The sequence below is a fragment of the Lissotriton helveticus genome, chromosome 3_2 (genome assembly GCF_964261635.1).
Source record: "Lissotriton helveticus chromosome 3_2, aLisHel1.1, whole genome shotgun sequence".
NCBI lineage: Eukaryota > Metazoa > Chordata > Amphibia > Caudata > Salamandridae > Lissotriton > Lissotriton helveticus.
In genome coordinates this window covers 466,464,716-466,484,399 of record NC_136062.1, presented here as the reverse complement: position 1 = coordinate 466,484,399, position 19,684 = coordinate 466,464,716, and the positions used below count along the sequence as shown (strand labels likewise).

The window sequence follows — 19,684 nt, the reverse complement described above, 5'->3', positions numbered from 1 at the left end:
GGATATGTAAACTACGCAGTGTGGAATATGGTCATAATAGTGATGAGGAGTTACACTTCTTTTTGTAAATACATGACCAATACCTGCCTCGACTATGTTATAATTAAAGTAACTAGTGAGACAGAAAGCATGATACAAAATTATTTTATTAAATTTTCATTATAATAAAAAGCACAGTTGTCATTTGAATATACATAATTATTATGTGCATGCCTTCATTATATATGTGACTTATTGTCTACATATACAGACTAATATTGTCAGATCCTATACAGTTTTCATAATGGTGTAGCTAAAGTTGGGATCTATACAAAGGCTAATTGTAGAGATATTTATACATTAAAACATGGCTGAATATATCAACTACGCGCGTTTCGGCTGGAGGCCTTCATCAGGGAGCCATGTAGATATCCAAGTGGACCTGTACATATTTAAAAGATATAAACAATAGTAGTGCTTGTCAATGTCCATGAAAAGTACTCACTTACAACCATGGTTAAAACAAGTCCTTGCCCGTTAAACTGTATGGACACCCCCTAGAACCCTCAATATTCCCAGATCATCCGTGCACTGCTCAGCATGTACCATTATTAATTGGTTGTCCTCCCTGAAACAAGTTGGACAGTCCTAGAATAGTCACCCAATACACTTATTCAGGAACCACAACGTGCCTGCCACTCCAACATGTCTGCTGACTTTTAGTGCCACATCAAGTAACAATATCTCGAACAGCAACAATTACATAAAACCTTACATACCCAAGCAGACACTCAGACAGTGATTTCTTTGACTTTATCACGTCTGGAGTCATGCATTTGAAAGCTATAGGTATGTTTATTCATCGACCTTCTAAACCTATGCATATATACTTCACCGTTCCAACATGGCGGCGAGTTCACCGCTAGGAATAAGGACGCCTACAAGCATAGTCCTTCCTCTACCTTTATGTCACTCCAAACACCTATACGGATTGACCACTCACAGTGACCTGCCCTGCTTAAATTCAGTTGGCGCCATTGTATCTATCCCTCCCGTGATCGCCTGCAGACGGACGCCGACCGGACCCCACGATTGAAACACGTTTAAAATAAAATTACCAGGTAAGAACTTAGATGCAGACACGCACGTTTCACGAACGGGTGCCTCGACATGCCCTATCTGACACAGCCAATTATCAACCTCTGGCCCAGTTGTCTCTTCCCTCCCCTCTAGTTATTCCACACGTCCACGTACTGCTGATAAGAGGACGGCAATCATCGGCCAACACCGTGAAGCCGACAGACCCCACGCATGATACCGCGTTGACACACAACTAAGGTAAATACGCACAACATAACGAACTAGCCCACAGTAGGGAATAATATTACAATAAGAAAAGTCCCCACTAAATATTTTACCTTTTCATGCGCCCTCCTGCATTAACAGTGCCAGTGCGACGACGTACTATTAACAATGGGACGGCAACCGTCGGCGTTCGCTCTGTAGCTCCTAGACCCCCTCCACGATACTTCGTTGACGCACCTCTCAGGTAATAATGAAGAAACAAACAATTAGCCCCGAATAAGTGAATGATATCCTGACCACAATAACCTTCACTAAATACTCTAATTTCCTCATGCTCTGTCTAAATATTTAGATTGCTTATGTAACCAGAGCCGCCAACAGACCCCTACCCATAGAACTACCAGATCGATGCATCAGGTACTTATTTGGTTCCACAATACCGTGTCTGTTTCTCCCTGCCTGAATCTAACTTGTCTAACCTCCTAATATATATGTATTCTGATACACAGGTTATTTATTCATCAGCTACTTAATACCTACAGCGTGTAGTCTCTTGTCCAATAAGAGCACCCACACAGGTATTATTTCAATTCAGTCTCTTGCCTACAAGCTCTGACATCAATAGCAGAATTTACTTAAATCTCTAAAGTGGTCATTTTCTACTCCATAGCTTAAACATCAGAGGCCACTCCCAAATGTGAAAACTGAAGTGCAGAACACAGACTAACGATACACTGCACAGGTACCCTATTCATTTTGGCGATCTGTACACAGTCATCATTGCCACTGAAAATGTCTGCACTCTCGCCTTTTGTGTCATTCATAAATACGCCCCCTTACTAATTTAATTTAACATTGACTCATAGCTTAAATCGTCAAGATAGACCATCCTCCATCCCGTACAACCAATTCTACTCCACCTATGTGAGAACCAACACCAATCACATGTCCAGGTACTAATTTTATCTATCCCCCTGCTATCTCTGCCTTGTATCCTCCCTCCACTGTTATATCCTTTGTCATATCTCACGGGCCCTCCCCTCCTTAGTCTCTATCTCTACCCCTAACAAGTCATGCTACCTTTGAGTGTTTTCTCAGTCACCACTTCAGTTCTCTTCCCCACTTTCTCCCTCTGTCAAATATGCCAAAACTACTTTGTTAGATAAACAGCATATCTGTGTCTGTTTCTGTTATCCAGTAAATGTATTAATCCAAAACTGGTAACATATTGTACATAATTGTAAATATTAGGCCGGGTTCTTGTGTTTGCCCTCTTTAAGGCATTTATTATCTTATGCTTTAACACTGTATAAATGTATCACTATAAAATGTGTATTGTACTTTTTTGAAAATGTATATATCTAGGACTTTTCACGGACATTGACAAGCACTACTATTGTTTATATCTTTTAAATATGTACAGGTCCACTTGGATATCTACATGGCTCCCTGATGAAGGCCTCCAGCCGAAACGCGCGTAGTTGATATATTCAGCCATGTTTTAATGTATAAATATCTCTACAATTAGCCTTTGTATAGATCCCAACTTTAGCTACACCATTATGAAAACTGTATAGGATCTGACAATATTAGTCTGTATATGTAGACAATAAGTCACATATATAATGAAGGCATGCACATAATAATTATGTATATTCAAATGACAACTGTGCTTTTTATTATAATGAAAATTTAATAAAATAATTTTGTATCATGCTTTCTGTCTCACTATAGTCTGTGCTGTCACTAGTCCGTCTATGTCCATGGTTTCTAAACACTAGTTCCTAATTTCTTTCTTTCAAATATTGTATTTATCCCGTATTAGGAACTCTAGTCGGGGATACCCCCTCTTTCTTACATACATAATTAAAGTAACTGCCACTTCTTCTTTTTTTGTGTTGGATGTCATAAATGGATGTTATATATATATCCTCATGCATGTAAAACTCTGGTTTATAAACTCATTTGGATGCCATTGTATGGTTTTTATATAGCCTTATCAATCAATCAATCAATCAATCAGTACTTGTAAAGCGTGCTACTTACCCGTAAGGGTCCCAAGGCGCTGAGGGGAGGGGGGGTGCTGCTACAGCTCGAAGAGCCAGGTCTTGAGGAGTCTTCTGAAAGTGAGTAGGTCTTGGGTCTGCCGTATGGGTAGGGAGGGTGTTCCAGGTCTTGGTGGAGAGGTAGGAGAAAGATCTGCCGCTGGAGGTCGTTCATTGGATGCGGGGGACAGTGGCGAGGGCGAGGCTGGCGGAGCGGAGCTGGCAGTGGGGGTGTGGAAGGTGAGTCTGCTATTCAGGTAGGCTAGTCCGGCGTTGTGGATTGCTTTGTGTGCGTGGGTGAGGAGCTTGAAGGTGATCCTCTTGTCGACGGGGAGCCAGTGTACGTTTCTCAGGTGGGGGTGATGTGGCTGCTGCGGGGGACGTTGACGATCAGTTGGGCGGAGTTGTTTTGGATGCGTTGTAGTCGCTGTAGGTGTTTGACTGGGATTCCTGCTTAGAGTGGGTTGCCGTAGTCCAGTCTGCTGCGGACGAGGGCCTGTGTCACCGTTCTTCTTGTTTCGGTCGGGATCAACTTGTAGATCCTGCGGAGCATGCGGAGGGTGTTGTAGCAGGAGGAGGAGACGGCGTTGACCTGCTTAGACATGGAGAGGGAGGAGCCGAGGATGAGTCCTAGATTGCGTGCATGGTCGGTGGGTCTGGTGCTGTTCCCAGTGTGGTCGGCCACCAGGAGTCGCCCCAGGCTGAGGGGGTGGATCCGAGAATAAGGACCTCCGTCTTGTCCGAGTTCAGCTTCAGACGGCTGCTCCTCATCCAGTCAGCAACGGCCTTCATTCCCTCGTGGCGGGTGGTTTTGGCAGTGTGTGGGTCCTTGGTGAGGGAGAGGATGAGCTGGGTGTCCTCGGTGTGGGAGATGATGTTGAGGTTGTGATGGCGGGCCACTAGTGCGAGGGGGGCCATGTAGACGTTGAACAGCATTCGGCTGAGGGATGAGCCCTGGGGGAGGCCGCAGATGATGTCGGTGGCTTCGGTCGGAAGGGTGGGAGGCGGACGCTCTGGGTTCTGCCGGTGAGGAAGGACGTGGTCCAGTCAAGGGCCTTCTTTTGGATTCCGGCTTCTAGTAGGCGTGTCTTTAGAATGCGATGGCAGACCGTGTTGAAGGCGGCTGACAGGTCCAGGAGGATGAGGGCTGATGTTTCGCGGTTGTCTAGTTGGTGCCTAATGTCGTCTGTGGCGGTGATGAGGGCTGTCTCGGTGCTGTGGTTTCGTCTGAATCCGGACTGGGACGGGTCCAAGATGTTGTTGTCTTCCAGGTGGCGGGCCAGTTGCATGTGGATGATTTTCTCGATGACCTTTGCTGGGAATGGGAGCAGGGAGATGGGCCGGAAGTTCTTGAGTTCCTTGGGGTCTGCTTTGGGCTTCTTGAGGAGGGCTTTGATTTCGGCGTGCTTCCAGCTTTCCGGGAATGTCGTTGTTTCATTGGAGATGTTGATGGCCTTCCGTAGTTGGGGTGCGATGGCTGCATCTGCTTTGTTGAATACGTGGTGTGGGCATGGGTCAGACGGAGATCGTGAGTCGATGGAGTTCATGAACTTGCGTGTCTCGTTAACCCTGGAACAGGAGGTCAGGCGGTTGGCGCTGGTGGTGTTCACAGGGGAGGTGGAGTCTGGCGTAGTCGGGGCGGTCGTGGTGTTGAAGCTGTCATGGATGTCAGCGATCTTGCAATGGTAGAAGATGGCTAGTGTATGTAACGTTCCAGTTTTAATCCCCCCTATTGTGTTTACTGTGGATAGATGGAAATTTACAGGTTGCATATGCTCACAAAAATATACCTGCTGACCAGACATGAGGCAACAATGGTGGAAGACACTCTTCTTTCCCTGATGACATTTGTTATTTTTTATACATGTTTTTATATTCTTCTCTTTTCACTGTGGGGTTCTCCTCCCCCTTTTTTCCGCCCCCTTTTTCTACATATTATATTTTGTATGCATTGTAGGTTGTGACCTATGGACTGCTAATGCTGTGATGATTTTCTGAATGATCGTTTTCCTAACAGGTGGATAGAGGTGGTTACCCCCTCTCCCCGACAACTGAGTATATCGCATTTGTTTTACTTAAATATTCTTTACCTCAGGTGCTACATAATAGCATTGGTAACCTTTCCAAGATGGAGCCCGTTGAAGTTTCTATGAATTACTCGCCAGTCATATTTTGGCTTTTGCATATTATTGTATCGTCTACTTAGATATTATATGCTGCTAGATATTCTGAGTCTTTTTAAGATTTATTGTTGACCAGTTCTTATTGTGGCATTTATAGGTTCAAAGTGCTCATATATTATAAATACGCGGTGGCAACCATTTAAATATGGCGGCCACTGCAATACTCCATGGTATTTGCTTGTGCTCCTCCTGGAGTGAGACACTCCCCCTTCACAGCTGTTCTGCATTCATAATTGAATGCAGGCTTTATATACTGCCGAGGTCCAGGCAGTCAATCTTTCCTGACCACATACCGGAAGAAGACGACACTGTGTTCCCGGTTCAGCACGTTTCATGGTAAGTTTACACTACAAGCGTTTTCACGTCCGACCCAGGGGGCTCCTATACTTCCTAACTTTTAAATAAGCAAGGAAACTATGGTGTTAAATCACTGGGGCTGCGGGCGGTAACAGGGGTTAAGTCAGAGGGGTCTCTTGGTTTTATTTTTGGCCATTTTTGGAATTTAATCCTTGTGGTACCCGACGATGTTGTGGTCCGTAATTGTTTGTCCTTTGCAGGGGGGATCGGATGTTTTATTAAATGTGGAGCGTTTTGGATGGGTTTTTCTCTACCCTCTCTTCCGCGGTTATAGGTGTGGTGTGTGTTTTTTTCTTCTCTCTTCTTTTTGATTGTATTATTTCATTGAATAGCTTGCGACCTAATGGCCAAGGCACATTCTAAGGTTGAAGATATATATCTGGTAGCTACATAAATAGCAGCATGGGTATAACTCTCATAGGCTGCTATCTGTCATATCTTTACAATATAGGCCCAAAGGTTAACTTATATAGGGTAACAGAATGGGCCCTGTTTAAGATGTTTTCACCTTCTTTGTTAATAGGTGCTGAACTATTGATTTTATCTGCTTTGGCCCACCTTAGTTGTGTGTGACCAGGCGGCTCACTATAATTGGTGGCACTTTGGCAGTCCTGCATCTGCTACTAGGACATAGCTATTTACATTCATTTTATGTGAGTATCATGTATTGGTTTAGATACTCCTGTATAATTCTACAGCACATGTCTCATGAGTATTGTGAGACACCATTCTCTTTTCTGCTCTTTCTAACAGAACATATACAGAGTGATCCATTTGTCCATTCTACAGCTATATGACCATATGCTGATTATTCATAATTGCCACTGGTACAATAACGCCATATGTTAAGATGACCTTGTACATGTTGGGTAATGGAGATCGTCCCTTTTGGGGCATTTGTTATTCTCTGGGCTCTCACTCTCCTTGTACAATTGTTTGTTGTTATGAATGGACCACGTTTATGTTCACCCTGCTTCATCCAACTAAGGGTATACACTCGCCACCCGCTCTTTGCTGTTTCGCCGATTTTTTTGTGCATTATATTTCTCTTATTTTTTCTCCTCATTCCCTCTCTCTTTTACACTCCTGGAGTACTGTTTACCTGTTTGGGGACAACACACTCCCTCATGGATTCTTCTTAAACTATTTTCTGAAGTAGGGAGTGCTTCAGTGTCTCATACTTCATGTCATTCACGTGAACTTAGATCTCAATTTTCAATGTACTTTTTTGTATGTGTTTTCTTGGTGGGCCACTTATATATTACATTATTTAAGTTTTATGTTTACATGGAATAAGATTATTGTGAAGCACTCTCTTCCACAATGAACATTTGTATATTTAGCCCCCGTCACAATGTAATTGTCTGTTGGTTATATTGTAAAGTTGAGTTTTTTAAATGCTTTTAATGTATTTATATGTGTATATATTTGTTATTCTACAGCCCTGAAGAAGTACAATGTTTTGGATGAAACGTGTTAGGTCCAATATTGTTAAGGGATTTGTAGGCGTGGGTGAGGAGTCTGAAGGTGACCCTCTTCTCGACGGGGAGCCAGTGGAGATCTCGTAGGTGTTGAGTCATGTATTTGTGACGTGGAGTCCTGAGTATGAGTCTGGCTGTGGAGTTCTGGATGGTTTAGGGGAGTTCTGCAAGAGAGCCTTCAGACCCGGTGAGTTGGGGCTCATTTGGAACAGTATACAGTGCCCATTTCATGAGCGGCCGGCCCGATAGTGAGCCGCTCCAATGTTGCGGGCGATTACTTCTTAGAGCTCCTTATGGTCGGGCGCGTTGGGGCATATTGTCGTTGCCCGCCCTCCATGGCTACATTGTAGTTAGGGCCCCCGTGGGGGTCTAGAAGGCTTAGGGGGGCCTGTGCTTCTCCTGCATGGCTATGTTTTCACAGTTGCCCCACTTGACAGTGGCCAACTGCACCGATGGGGGCAGCATTTGTTTCAGAGAGCCCCAGTGGGGCCACGAGTGCCCAGTCGTGCCAGGGCTCAGTTACTCTATTCCCAGCTGCGTTGCACCAGCGCAGGCAGCTGCAATTTCTTTTTGCATATTTGTCCCAAGGGCCCAGTGAGTACCCAGGCCCACGTTCTGCATCACAGCTGCACGGAAATTAGCGGCAGCTGCTACGTTTAGGCCTACGCAATTGCACACTTTTGGGATCCTGCTGCATTGGCAGGCGCCCTGACACTCTGGACATAGGGCATCTGAGTCCTCTGAGAAGGCCAGTTGGCCAGGGGGACTGTGAAGTCTATAGGGCTGCAGGTCCTAATGTGATTTATGTGGGGCGCAGGAAATATGATTCCCGTACTGTGCTTTATGTACCCTGATGTATGCCTCTAAAGTGGTTTATGTATGAGTTTATTTGCATACTGTGGTTTATGCTTGTGAGGTTATTCTCCTTCTGTAATGTATGCATAATGTGATTTATGATTAGGAGGTTATGGTCTAATATGTTTAGGCTTATGAGGTTGGCGCAGAATATATTTCACGCCTAATGTGATACTGTGCATAATATGATTTATGTTGCAGGATAATGCTGAGTACAGTAATTACTCATTGTGTTCTACATTTATTATTGGTTCCACATCTACTATTTTCACTTTGTGATGGTTCTGACAGTGAACCAATTGGCCCTGTCATGTGTATATAATCCCCTGTAAATATTGCCCAGTGCCAGGTGGTACAGTGTATATTGTGTGATTACTATTCTGATGTTTTTATGATAATACAAAGGCTATGTTTATTTATACCTTTGTGTGCAGTTCCTTTTGTGGTGTGCCTAGTAAGTTGCTGCTGTGCGTGTGTTGCAAAAAAGCTTTACACATTGCCTCTGGGATAAGCCGGACTGCTCGTGCCAAGCTACCAAGAGGGTGAGCAGGGGTTATCTTCAGCGTGTAACTCCCTTGCCCTGACTAGAATAGTGGTTTCTGTCTGGCTTTGGGGCAAGCATTAGCCAACCAGAAATCCCATTTCTAACAAGGAGGAAACTAGAACAAAAACCCATCTGAATCTATATAACTGATAAAATGATCCAATCATCATTTTCAACAAAGAACTATAATGTGTAATGAGACCAAAAAAGGAAAATATGTAAAAAAAAATAAAGAAAGGAAAGTTAAAGAGGTATAGGAGATGCAAATAAGAAGAGGAACAGTAATTCTGATAGAGACAATACAGACGATAACAAAAAGCTTTATTCGTGAAAAAAGTAAGACACATTCAATGTAAGAAGAATATGATGATGGGGTAGCAAAGCACAAGACCAAAGACGAAAATCAGGCAAAAGTCCATTTAGATTGCATGGCAATAGTGATGGAGAAGAAACAGAATATGAAGAGAGAAGGAAAAAATAGAAGGAAAAAGGAGATAAAAGCACTGCAACAATCCACGTAACTATGACCAGTAAGATAACAAGACGAATAAATCAGCTATAGGAATGAATAGTACTTAGATGTTCTATGAATACAACTTATCAAACACGAAGGTAGTATGGAAACAGTGGGTCTAGGAGGAAGGTACGTGGGGAACAAAAACATCAAAGAAGGGAGTCCAGATTAGACAATAGACAGCTGTAAGGAGTAATAAATAAATAAGAAGGTTAACTAAACAGACCAATTGGGTAAGGACAACAACCATAACAAATACCATAACAATTGAACATGGTATCACTAATGACGATATAATTGGTCATACAAAATACGATGTGTATTCATTTCAGAGACAAGGGTCAAAGGAAAAAGTCTATGACAGGTGAGGTGCCATTCAAACAAAAAGTTCAAACATTCCGAGATCCATTGCTTTTCCCTTTTGTTGGAGAATACATTCCTTTAGGTCTTCAGAACAGACGAATGAAAAAAGATTGGTCCTTATATGTGAAGAAGCATGCATGCACAAGTCCATATCTTGCATTCATAAATCGTAGAGTTGGCTGGAAAGATAAAACTTCATTCCGACGAGCGGCAGTTCTATGTGCTCCATCTTGGAAAATAGAGACCCTCTGACCAGACCAAAACATTTGCTTCCTTTGCTTAGCACCCGTTAGCACCATAAGCAGCTCGGTATACTCTGGAAAGAGAACAATTATTCCTCTAAGACGGCCAGAGCTTGAAGCACTTGCAGATTTACGGCCAATACGGTAAGCACATTGTAAATTGAGATGAGTTCCTTCTTTAAGGCCCACCAGCTTGGGAATATGTATCCCAAGAAAAGCAAGCATGTCTAACCCCTCCCTTCATTTCGGAATACCATATATTCAAAGATTGTATGCCTGTTCCGTTTTTCTAAATCGTCTGTCTGTTGCTTCAAGAGCGCTATCTCCTTAGCCATACCATCAATTTTGACAGCCACATCCTGCACTTCACTAATCCGTGGTTCGACACTTGACACCCCTGACTCAAGTGTAGACCACTTTTCCTCAATACGTTGAAGTATAACATTAGTCTCCATGAAAAAGAGTTTCAAATGTTTGATCTCCTTCATAAGGCCTTCCAAAGTCAAAGATAGAGGAGATTTAGTAGAAGAACCAGGGTCTTTTTTCTGCCGCTTGGTCGGAGCGTTTGAGACTTTGCGAGCAGTGGGCTTGATGGTAGATGAGGTAACAGCTTTCAGACTGGAGAGGGGAGAGGACTCCATAAGCATGCAAAAAATAATGTAAAAAAGGCTGTGAAGAAGAGCCAATGCCACACGAAGAGGAATATCTAAAGAGTAAGCATTGTTTCAAAGTATCATGTGTGTCACCTAATAGTTGAAGGCTGAGCCGAATAAATTATTGTGAAAGAAGAAGATATCAAAAATAATCCAAACTGTGTGCCCACCTGTGTATTAGATTATTAGATAGCTGGCATATCAGCTTTCTCTGAAATTGCAGTGTTTTCCGAGAGGCTTGCAGTCAAAAATGTCTTTCTCTAGAATATTTTAATAAACAGGACCTGTAGACAATGACATGAATGTAATGTACACCTGTCATGCCACATTACAGTACTGTCCCTTTAAAAGCAGCAAATAAATGTTAACATTGTATTTCCATGGTTTCCCTGCTTCTATTTTAACATCGGGAGCCGTATGTATCCTAACGCAACCCGGCACATCGCGCTCTGAATTAGACAAAATGGTGCCTGCAATGGCCGATTCTGAGGTGCGTGACGCGAGGGAGCAATGACAAGGTAAATGGCTAGAAAATAGCCAAAAATTGAAAAATACCTTGTCTCTCGGCACTCGCGCACCAATTCCGTTGCAGTAGACACTTCAACACCGAACACCGGATTCCGAGGCTAAGACATGTCTCTTGTGCCGTTTGGAGCCTCAAAGACCTGCCACCATCTTGCGGACCACTTGACCACGCCCCCTCCAACAGTGTTATATTCACCTGTGTGTTAGTGCAGGCTCCTAGGTGTGTATCTCCGTGAGTACACCTGTACAGGTGAGTAGGGAAGTAACAATTTTATTTTAACCTGTGTGTGAGTGCAGACTCTCAGGCGTGTATCACTGTGAATGCATCTTAACAGGTGAGAAGGGAAAAAGCAGAGTTATATTCACCCACATGCAAGTGCAGGCTCTCAGGTGTGTATCTCTGTGAGTGCACCTGTGCAGGTGAGAAGGTAAGTAACAGTGTTATATTTCACATGTGTTTATGCACAGACTATCACATGTCTAGTTTTTGGGAATGCACTTGGACAGACGAGAAGGGAAGCAACAGTGTTATATTATTCTTTGTACAAGTGCCGACTCCTGGGTGTATTTCTCTAAGAGTGCACCTGTAAAGGTAAGAGTGAAAGTAACAGTATTTTATTCTCCCCCATGCATGTTCGGGTTCCCAGGTGTGTATCTGTATGAGTACATATGTGCAGGTGAGAAGGGAAGTAACAGTGTTATATTCATCTGTGCTTATGCATAGACTCTCATATGTCTATTTTTTGGGAATGCACTTGGACAGATGAGAAGGTTAAGAACAGTATTATTTACACCTGTTTGTAAGTGCAGGCTCTCAGGTGTGTATCTCTGTGTGTGCACTTGTGCAGGTGAGAAGGGAACACACAGTCAAGTGCAGACTCCCAGGTCCATATCTCTGTGAGCCCACCTATACAGGTGAGAATGGAACTCACATTGTTATATTTGCCTTTACGCAAGTGCAGGGTCTCAGGTGTGTATCTCTGTGAGTGCACCTGTGCAGGTGAGAATGGAAGTAACAGTGTTATATTCACCTGTGCTTAGACTCTCATTTGTCTATTTTTGGGGAATGCACCGGGTAAGATGAGAAGGGAAGTAACAGTGTTATATTAATCTGTGTACAAGTGCAGGCATCCAGGTGTGTTGCTCTGTGAGAACACTTATACAGGTGAGAAGGGAGGGAACAGTGTCATATTCACCTGTATTCAAGTGCAGTCTCTCAGGTGTCTAGTACTGTGAATGTACCTAGATGGGTGAGAGGTGAACTATCAGTGTTATATTGACCTGTGCACCGGCACAGGTGGGAGGTGCAGTGATGCTGTTATTTAGAGCTCTGTTCATCTGTATAGGTGAGACCACGTTAAACAGAGTTATGTATACCTGTGTGATGTTAAAGAATCCAAGATGTGTATCACTACGTTTGCACCTGTAGAGGTGACCCCTGTAGTTCAGTGTGTTATAGAACTAGACAAAGCTAAAACATCTCAGGAGTGCGTCACTGTGAGTGTACTTATACAGGTGAGAGAAGGGGCTCAATAAAAAGGCATACCTGGGTGCAAGTAAAGAATCACAGCTGTGTCTCATTGTGGGTGCACTTGTAGAAGCGAGCACTACAGTAAGAGGGATTTATAGATGTGCACAGGTAAAGCCTCTATTGTGCCTCACTCTGAGTTCACCTGCACAGGTGAGAGACTCATTAATATTATTATATAGATCTGTGTGCAGGTAAAGCCTTTCAGGATAGCTGCACTGTGAGTGCACCTGTACTGGTGAGGGACAGTAGCTGTTTATGGAGACATGCAACATATTAATACTCTCATGCATGTTTAACAATGTGTACAGGTGAGAGGTGCAACAACTGTATTATATAGCCCTGCAACACATCTTGGTTGAAGAGGGTGGCAGTGATGGAGTTCTAGAATCACACCTATGTTCACCTGGTGTGTCCTGGAATGGGCAAAATGACTGAAACTATACAGGGTTAAACTGTCCTTGTAGCTTCTGTGTGGCACAAGTGCAGGTACATATTCTGCACAGTGTGTATTAATGTCAACACATGTTTCTTAGGTGCTGGTGCACATACTATCTGTGTATAATGTGGAGATAATTTTGGTGCATTTACACATTGAATGACCTGTGTACACTGTGCATATGTAAATACATATTCTGTATAGTATGTAGATAGAAAGGTGCATTCACGTTTTATATGCTTTGTTAGACCTGGCATCGTTGGCACGGTTTCCCCCGAACATTTTTGCTTGCAGACCTCCAGTTTTTCTTAGGCTCTTTCCCTAAAACATGGTAGTATTGGCTTATAATGAATCAGCATTTTTAATGTACTTGTACGTCACTAGTAAAGTGGGCCCTACATGTGCCCAGAGCTTGTAAATTAAATACTAATAGTGGCCTTCAGCACTTGTGGTGCCACCCACTTAAGTAGCACTTGAACCATGTTTCAGGCCTGCCGTTGTATTAAAGGTTTAAAGCTGTTGTTAGGCCCAAACCATCCTTCCTAGGGTAGGCCCCGCATAGCCCAGAGGGCATGGTGCAGTGAATTTAAAAAGTAGGGCATGTATTTTTATGTGTGATATGTCATGGTAGTGAAAAACTCCTACATTTGTTTATCACTACTGCACGGCCGATCTCTCCCATTAGAAAACATTGGAGTTGCCTGTTTACATTTTATTAGTGTAATTTCCAAATGGGAAGAGATAAACAGTTCATTTTTGGGGTCTCTGAAATCACAATTGAAAATCCTAACTCATGGTGAAGTCATATTTTAAATTACAAATCTGAAAATGCTACCTTATTGTCATTTTCTTGCCTTAGCCATTTGGTACCTGCAACCTGTCTCTGGGTCACATGAATGGGGATAACAGTTGAGCCTTGTGCATTCCTCCTAATTAGCCACGCACAATGGGAACTAGGTGTGACTGGATGGGCCATCACTGGCAGGATGTGAGGGAGGAGCTGGGCGCAGCCCCACTTACACCTTTCATTTGGTGGTTTGACTATTTTACTATTTGAAGTGTGGGACAAATACATTGCATCTAAATTAAGCCTGACTGCTTTGTGCCAAGCTGCCAGGGGGATACGCATAGATTAATTTGAGGTTTGCGCGTTCCTTACCTTGACTAGCACTGTCCTTGCTGCTTGACCAGGGCTCACTCCCCAGTCAATCACTATCCCAATGTCTAACATGCTTTGTATACTTGCAGATAGAACTAATGCTGTCATGGATCATTAATATAAGTTATTAGATGAAGGAAGATTTGTTTCTGATACATCCAAGAAATTATTGGAACATATCCTAACAATACATTTTTTAAACCTTTCGTTCTGCAGGTATTGTTTGAAAATCCGGAGACAGATTATGGTAAGTAACATTTTATTCCTCATTACTGCGTATGAAAAGTGTACATGGCTAACAGGTTCAATACTGATGGGGAAAGTAAATGTGCCTTGCCTTCCAGATGCGGACCGCCCACCTGCAGCTGAGAGCTTGGATGTCTTTGCAGCTGAGAGCTTGGATGTCTTTGAGATCATCTGCAAAGAGAATGTGGGTAAGCTCGAAATGAGCCTTAGGACACACACATTTACCATAGCTTGCCACACAAATGTACAGTGCTGCAAACACACTCAGCCAGAGGTACAGCAGAATAGTAGAGACGCATCTAGGTTTGCATGCCATGTATCGAACAATGTCCTTAACTCTATGCTGCTGAGTAAGCTCATCCGCTTCATAAAGCTATCATCTTTCTCCTGGGGCTCCTTCTAATTCCCTCATGTGTTCTGCAGCCTCCCCAGTCTAAACCCTTTTAACCTCCTCAGAGCCATTGTTCCCTCTTGCTGCTGGCACCACCATGGCTGCCTCACTGAGGGTCACAATGTCCTTCCTAAGTATCCTGCAGGCATGATTGTGTCTCTTCACCTAAGTGACATAACCACACCGTCATGGTCATATTGCTGACACTTCACACACTCTCCCCACACAAGGGCTAGTGTAACTTCCGTCTTTGATTTCTCGTAACTTCTGGATCCATACTCCTGGAAGACCCTCCAACTTTAAATCAGCTGGACCTCTGGTCAAACTCTTTGCAATAGGCATTGAAACTTATAGGGGACCATCCTTATGCTGTCTTCCTTTGAAATCTATCGACTACCCCTGCCACTCAGTGGTATCTTGGTCAGGAAGACAACTTGCGGCTGCCTCCTACTGACCCAGCCACAGCCTAATAGTCCACCCATCCTGCATAGTGACATTGCACAAAATGATGGGGCCCCTACAGAACGTTATGAGGGGCCTCTGAGTCTTCAGTATCTCACAGATATTCATATGCTTTAAGATGAATAGTGGCCCCTGAAAGTTTGGGGGTCCCATGAAAGGTTGGGGGCCACCCTGTGCTGCAGGGTCTGCAGATGCGTGCCTCCCCCTCCACCTCAAATCCTGCAACTGATGCTCAAACAGACCTCTTTGTTGTCTTCTGCGGCCACTGGGACTGGGCGATCTTCTCAACATCGGGCAGTTTCTGTGCACCTATGGATAAGGTTTTGATTCAAAATGCTTTATGGAATGAATGAGTGTCAATAGAAACAGGCAACGACATTAGCAGGAAAAAAAGGAATATCAAGTGGAGCATCGAGAGGTGGCTGGAGAGAAGTGTAGGGAGAATAGTAGTGATATTTATGGAGCATAGAATTAGCTTTGATAAAGGTAATTTTCAGTTCTGTGGTAAAGGAGGGGAAGTCTTAGGCCACGAGAGAGGCACAGGAATCTGTAGCTAAGTTGCTCAAGGAGCCACACAAGTACCCGAAATAGAGCAAGGTGGTTTTTAAAGCACTCTTTATGGCGCACAAATCCCTCCATGGAGCGAGCCCGGCCTATCTGAGGGGAAAAAATATCATGGTATACCCCCAGAAGAAACCTGCATTCTATCTACTCTGAAACCATGGCTGCTCCTGAGATCCGTAGAGCGTCCTGGGAAGGCAGACGTTTTGGTAACGCTGCTTTCATTCTTTAGAACCAAAACAATTCCTGTACTGCTGATGTGGTCTTTTCCAATTTGTAAGAATAGCGGACACAGCGCCAAGACACCTTAGGGTATACGCAGCACTTTCCAAATATAAAACAAAATCTCATCATCATCAAAATACCTTTACTCGATTCATAAGAATCATAAAAGTATACAATGTAAAAAATTTCATACATACAAATTCACAAATGGTATTTCATATTCAAAGGTTCAGAAGCAAGAACACAAGAACACAATAAACAGTATATCAAAAGCTTAAAATCAATAAAACATTATATTAATACATAAGGATTCCTAAATAAAAACGAGTCTGATAGAACTGAACATAAAACTACATATGGGAACAGTTAATAACAGTCTCAAATGCTTAAAAAGTTCCTTATATTATTCAAGGTCAAATATCCCTCAAGAGAAGTTTAGTAACTTCTCATAGAACCATATACAGCGAGCAGGAAAACGTAAAGTGCACTACACAATATATCATATCAAAAGCATAAAATCAATAGAACATATTCATAGTTCATAGTGATTCCTGATTAAAAAAGCAGATCTAATAAAACTAAGCATGGAACTACATATAGCAGCAGTTGATAACGATCTCAAATACTCGAAACCTTTCTCATATGTACAAGGTCGAATATCCCTTAAGAGGGGTTTAATAAAACAATCTCTTGGGGCTTTATAAAGTGTACAAAAAAGCACAAAGTTCATTGTGCATTGTTGAGCTACATTATCACATGGGCAAGGGGGTAGCCTCTCACACCAGACTCCTTGCTTAGGAAAGGCAACTAAAAAGTGCAGTGCTTTTAACCGGAATCTAGTCAGATAAAAACGCCATTGTGTATGTGTAGTAAAAGATAAATAGAACTGTTGCTGTGATATAACCGCTTGGTTTGGTGTATGTTTATCTTGTCTGGACAGACCTAGGGTAGTATAATATGCATTCTTAATGACCATTTTCATGTCTGATTTAATAGGGTCAGGATTTCATAAAATGTTTCAAGACCTATTGAATTGACCCATGGAATCAGCATGGCCTTATCAAGATTCACACAATCTTTTAAAATTTCTTTTGAAAACAGCAGATCTTCTGAAGACCATATTTTCCCCCATAGGAGCAGGGGGGACACATAAATTCTATCACTCACGAAGTTTAAACCCACCTCGGATTGACAGAAAATATTTGGAGAACTATTTGGAAGAGATAAAAAGCGTTTTAAAAATCTGTTCTGCATAATTTGTATTTGTACACTTTTATGGTATCCCCACACCCCTGCCCCATAAGTCGCTACTGGCAAACATTTAGAGATTTATACAGCGTCTTGAGTTCCGCTATTGGTTTTTGACCTAATTTGCTTGCGAAGCGGAAAAGGGCCTCTATCGATCTACTTGTCTTTTGGACCCGGGTTATTAATAAAGGGTCTCAATTCAGTGTTTTATTAAAAAGATTTCCCAAGTAATTTGGGACTTTCTCAATGACCATGTTGTCCACAATAAATTTACAAGTTTTTGTTCTATTTGGGCCGCAAACCATTGTGAATGATTTAGTAAAGTTAACCTTTTGGTCTAATCCTAACATAAACTCATTAAAAGCATTCAAACATTTTTGCATACTATTTGCTGTTAGGGTCATTAACACAGTATCGTTCGCATAAGACAATAAAGGTATGTGTTTGCCATTTATTTTAGGAAAGTCCAAACCTTGTTACAATAAAAATTGTTCTAAACCAGTTGAGGGGATAGACCCAGTTTTTTCACCACTTGGACCATATCAAATAGCCACAGAGGTAGCAGCATGCAATCTACGCATAAATCAAATCAAAATCAAATCAGGACGCAGGTGCTACATTCTCATGTTTGTTCAAGCGAGTGACTGACATAATGTCTACATTACTTTAAAGCGTGACATATATAGGTGTAGGAGATTTATGCTAAAGCATGATTGGCTGTTGCTGTGGGCCATCCGTTTTTTGATTAACTACTTTCTTTGCAAGAATAACAACTCTTCAAAATCCCCTCTATCCTAGTGTCACTTTACTGTGTTTGAAGGGTTCTTCCATGAACTGTACACCACACGAGTGAAGCTTCGCCTTTTTCAGATTTGATATTTGAAAATAACAATACCAGTTCCATTTGGTCAGAGGGGTTCGAGTAATGCATAATAGCAGAAAAACATTGCATCCCAGCAGTAGTCACCTCTGATCTTGAGCCCGAATTACATATAGCTCATAATATCCGCGTTTGTACCACGGGTATTAAAGAAGCAGACGTGCCAGATGCAAACAGGGGCACTGTGTCCTAGGACAGTGAATGTGCTGCCCCCGGGGCCGCTGCAAACTAATACTGCCCTGAGGGACCAGTGGGATAAGTATTAGAGATATCTGCGACCCCTTCTGTAATACAATTGTGCCGGAGGTGCAGAATGAGAGTGCACAGTCCGTTCCAGGGTCACTATGGGAAATGCAGCCCCAGGTCTCCCAAGAGAAAGAGAGGAAAAAAGGCAGCCAAACAGAAATTTCACACCCGTGATCATTTAGCATAACATTTCATGAGTACCCAGAGAGTACTTTAACCCTCCGATACATCATTAGGCCTGTAAGTGTATATTACGCTGAAGACGTAGCTCTGACTATTGGCCAGATCCCTTTTACCCTCCATTACTAGGGCTTGTGGTATGGGGCAGGTGCCTGTGTGAGTGTTTGAATGTCTAGTGGGTTAGATTTTCAATTATGCTCCAGGGATACCGCCTGTCTCTGTTTGATTCTGCTCCCTGGACAAGCAGAGTGTCTGCCTCGTCCTCCACTAGATGTGCCATGAGTGTGACACGTAAATCTCTGGGTCTAGAGGTAGAGGGTGCAGTGAAGCATATGTTTTCATTCTATCACTGCCTGTGGCTACATCTTTCTTCCAGTTGTCTACTTTGGTAATGGTGCCCCATAGCAATTCGCTACAATTTTGCATTCAGACAGTAATGGAGCAATCACAGTAAATCATTTGGCCCAGTGTGGAATTAGTTTAACACAGGCTAATAGAACAGATAAGAAGGTTCACATGATCCTACACCCTTATACCAAGATGTGGGTATGGGACCTGGCCATGTGAATAAACCCTACATGAACTGCCTGGCTCCACAGGCAGGTATGTTATGTTATATTACGTTATGTTATCAGGAGTTTTATTGAGCGCTCAGCTACTCAAGCAGAGTGTCCCGGCGCTAACAGACCTAACACAGCATAACCCCAGCAGCGGAGGAGAAATTAGAGACAGAACAGCCACGTTTATAGCTCTTTCCTGAAAGATGCTAAATTCTCGCTCTTTCTCAGAACGAGTGGCAGAGCATTCCAGGCCCGCTGCGCCAGATATTTAAAGGACGACCCCCGGTCCACGCACGCCTAATTGACGGGACCGTGGCCAGTGACAGGGCAGCCGATCGTAAGGCTCTGGATGGATGGTGAAAGACAACTCTCTTCCGCAAATAGATAGCCCAAATTGCCATGAAGGGCTTTAAACGCAGTGGTAAGGGCCTTAAACCGAATGCGTTTACGGATTGGCAGCCAGTGAAGGGACTTCAAAAGAGCGGTGGCCTTCTTCCTCCTGTCCGTCCCTCC

At 43.0% G+C, this 19,684-nt stretch overlaps 1 protein-coding gene across 1 annotated transcript in view; it reads left to right on the top strand.

Annotated features, from left to right (window-relative positions):
* LOC144826406 (embryonic protein UVS.2-like) overlaps positions 1-19,684 on the top strand; it is a 146,805-nt gene that overhangs the window by 30,107 nt on the left and 97,014 nt on the right. The window contains exon 3 of the mRNA XM_078684718.1: positions 14,517-14,606. Within this exon, the coding sequence (XP_078540844.1) occupies positions 14,517-14,606 (90 nt within the window). The remainder of the gene's footprint in view (positions 1-14,516; positions 14,607-19,684) is intronic.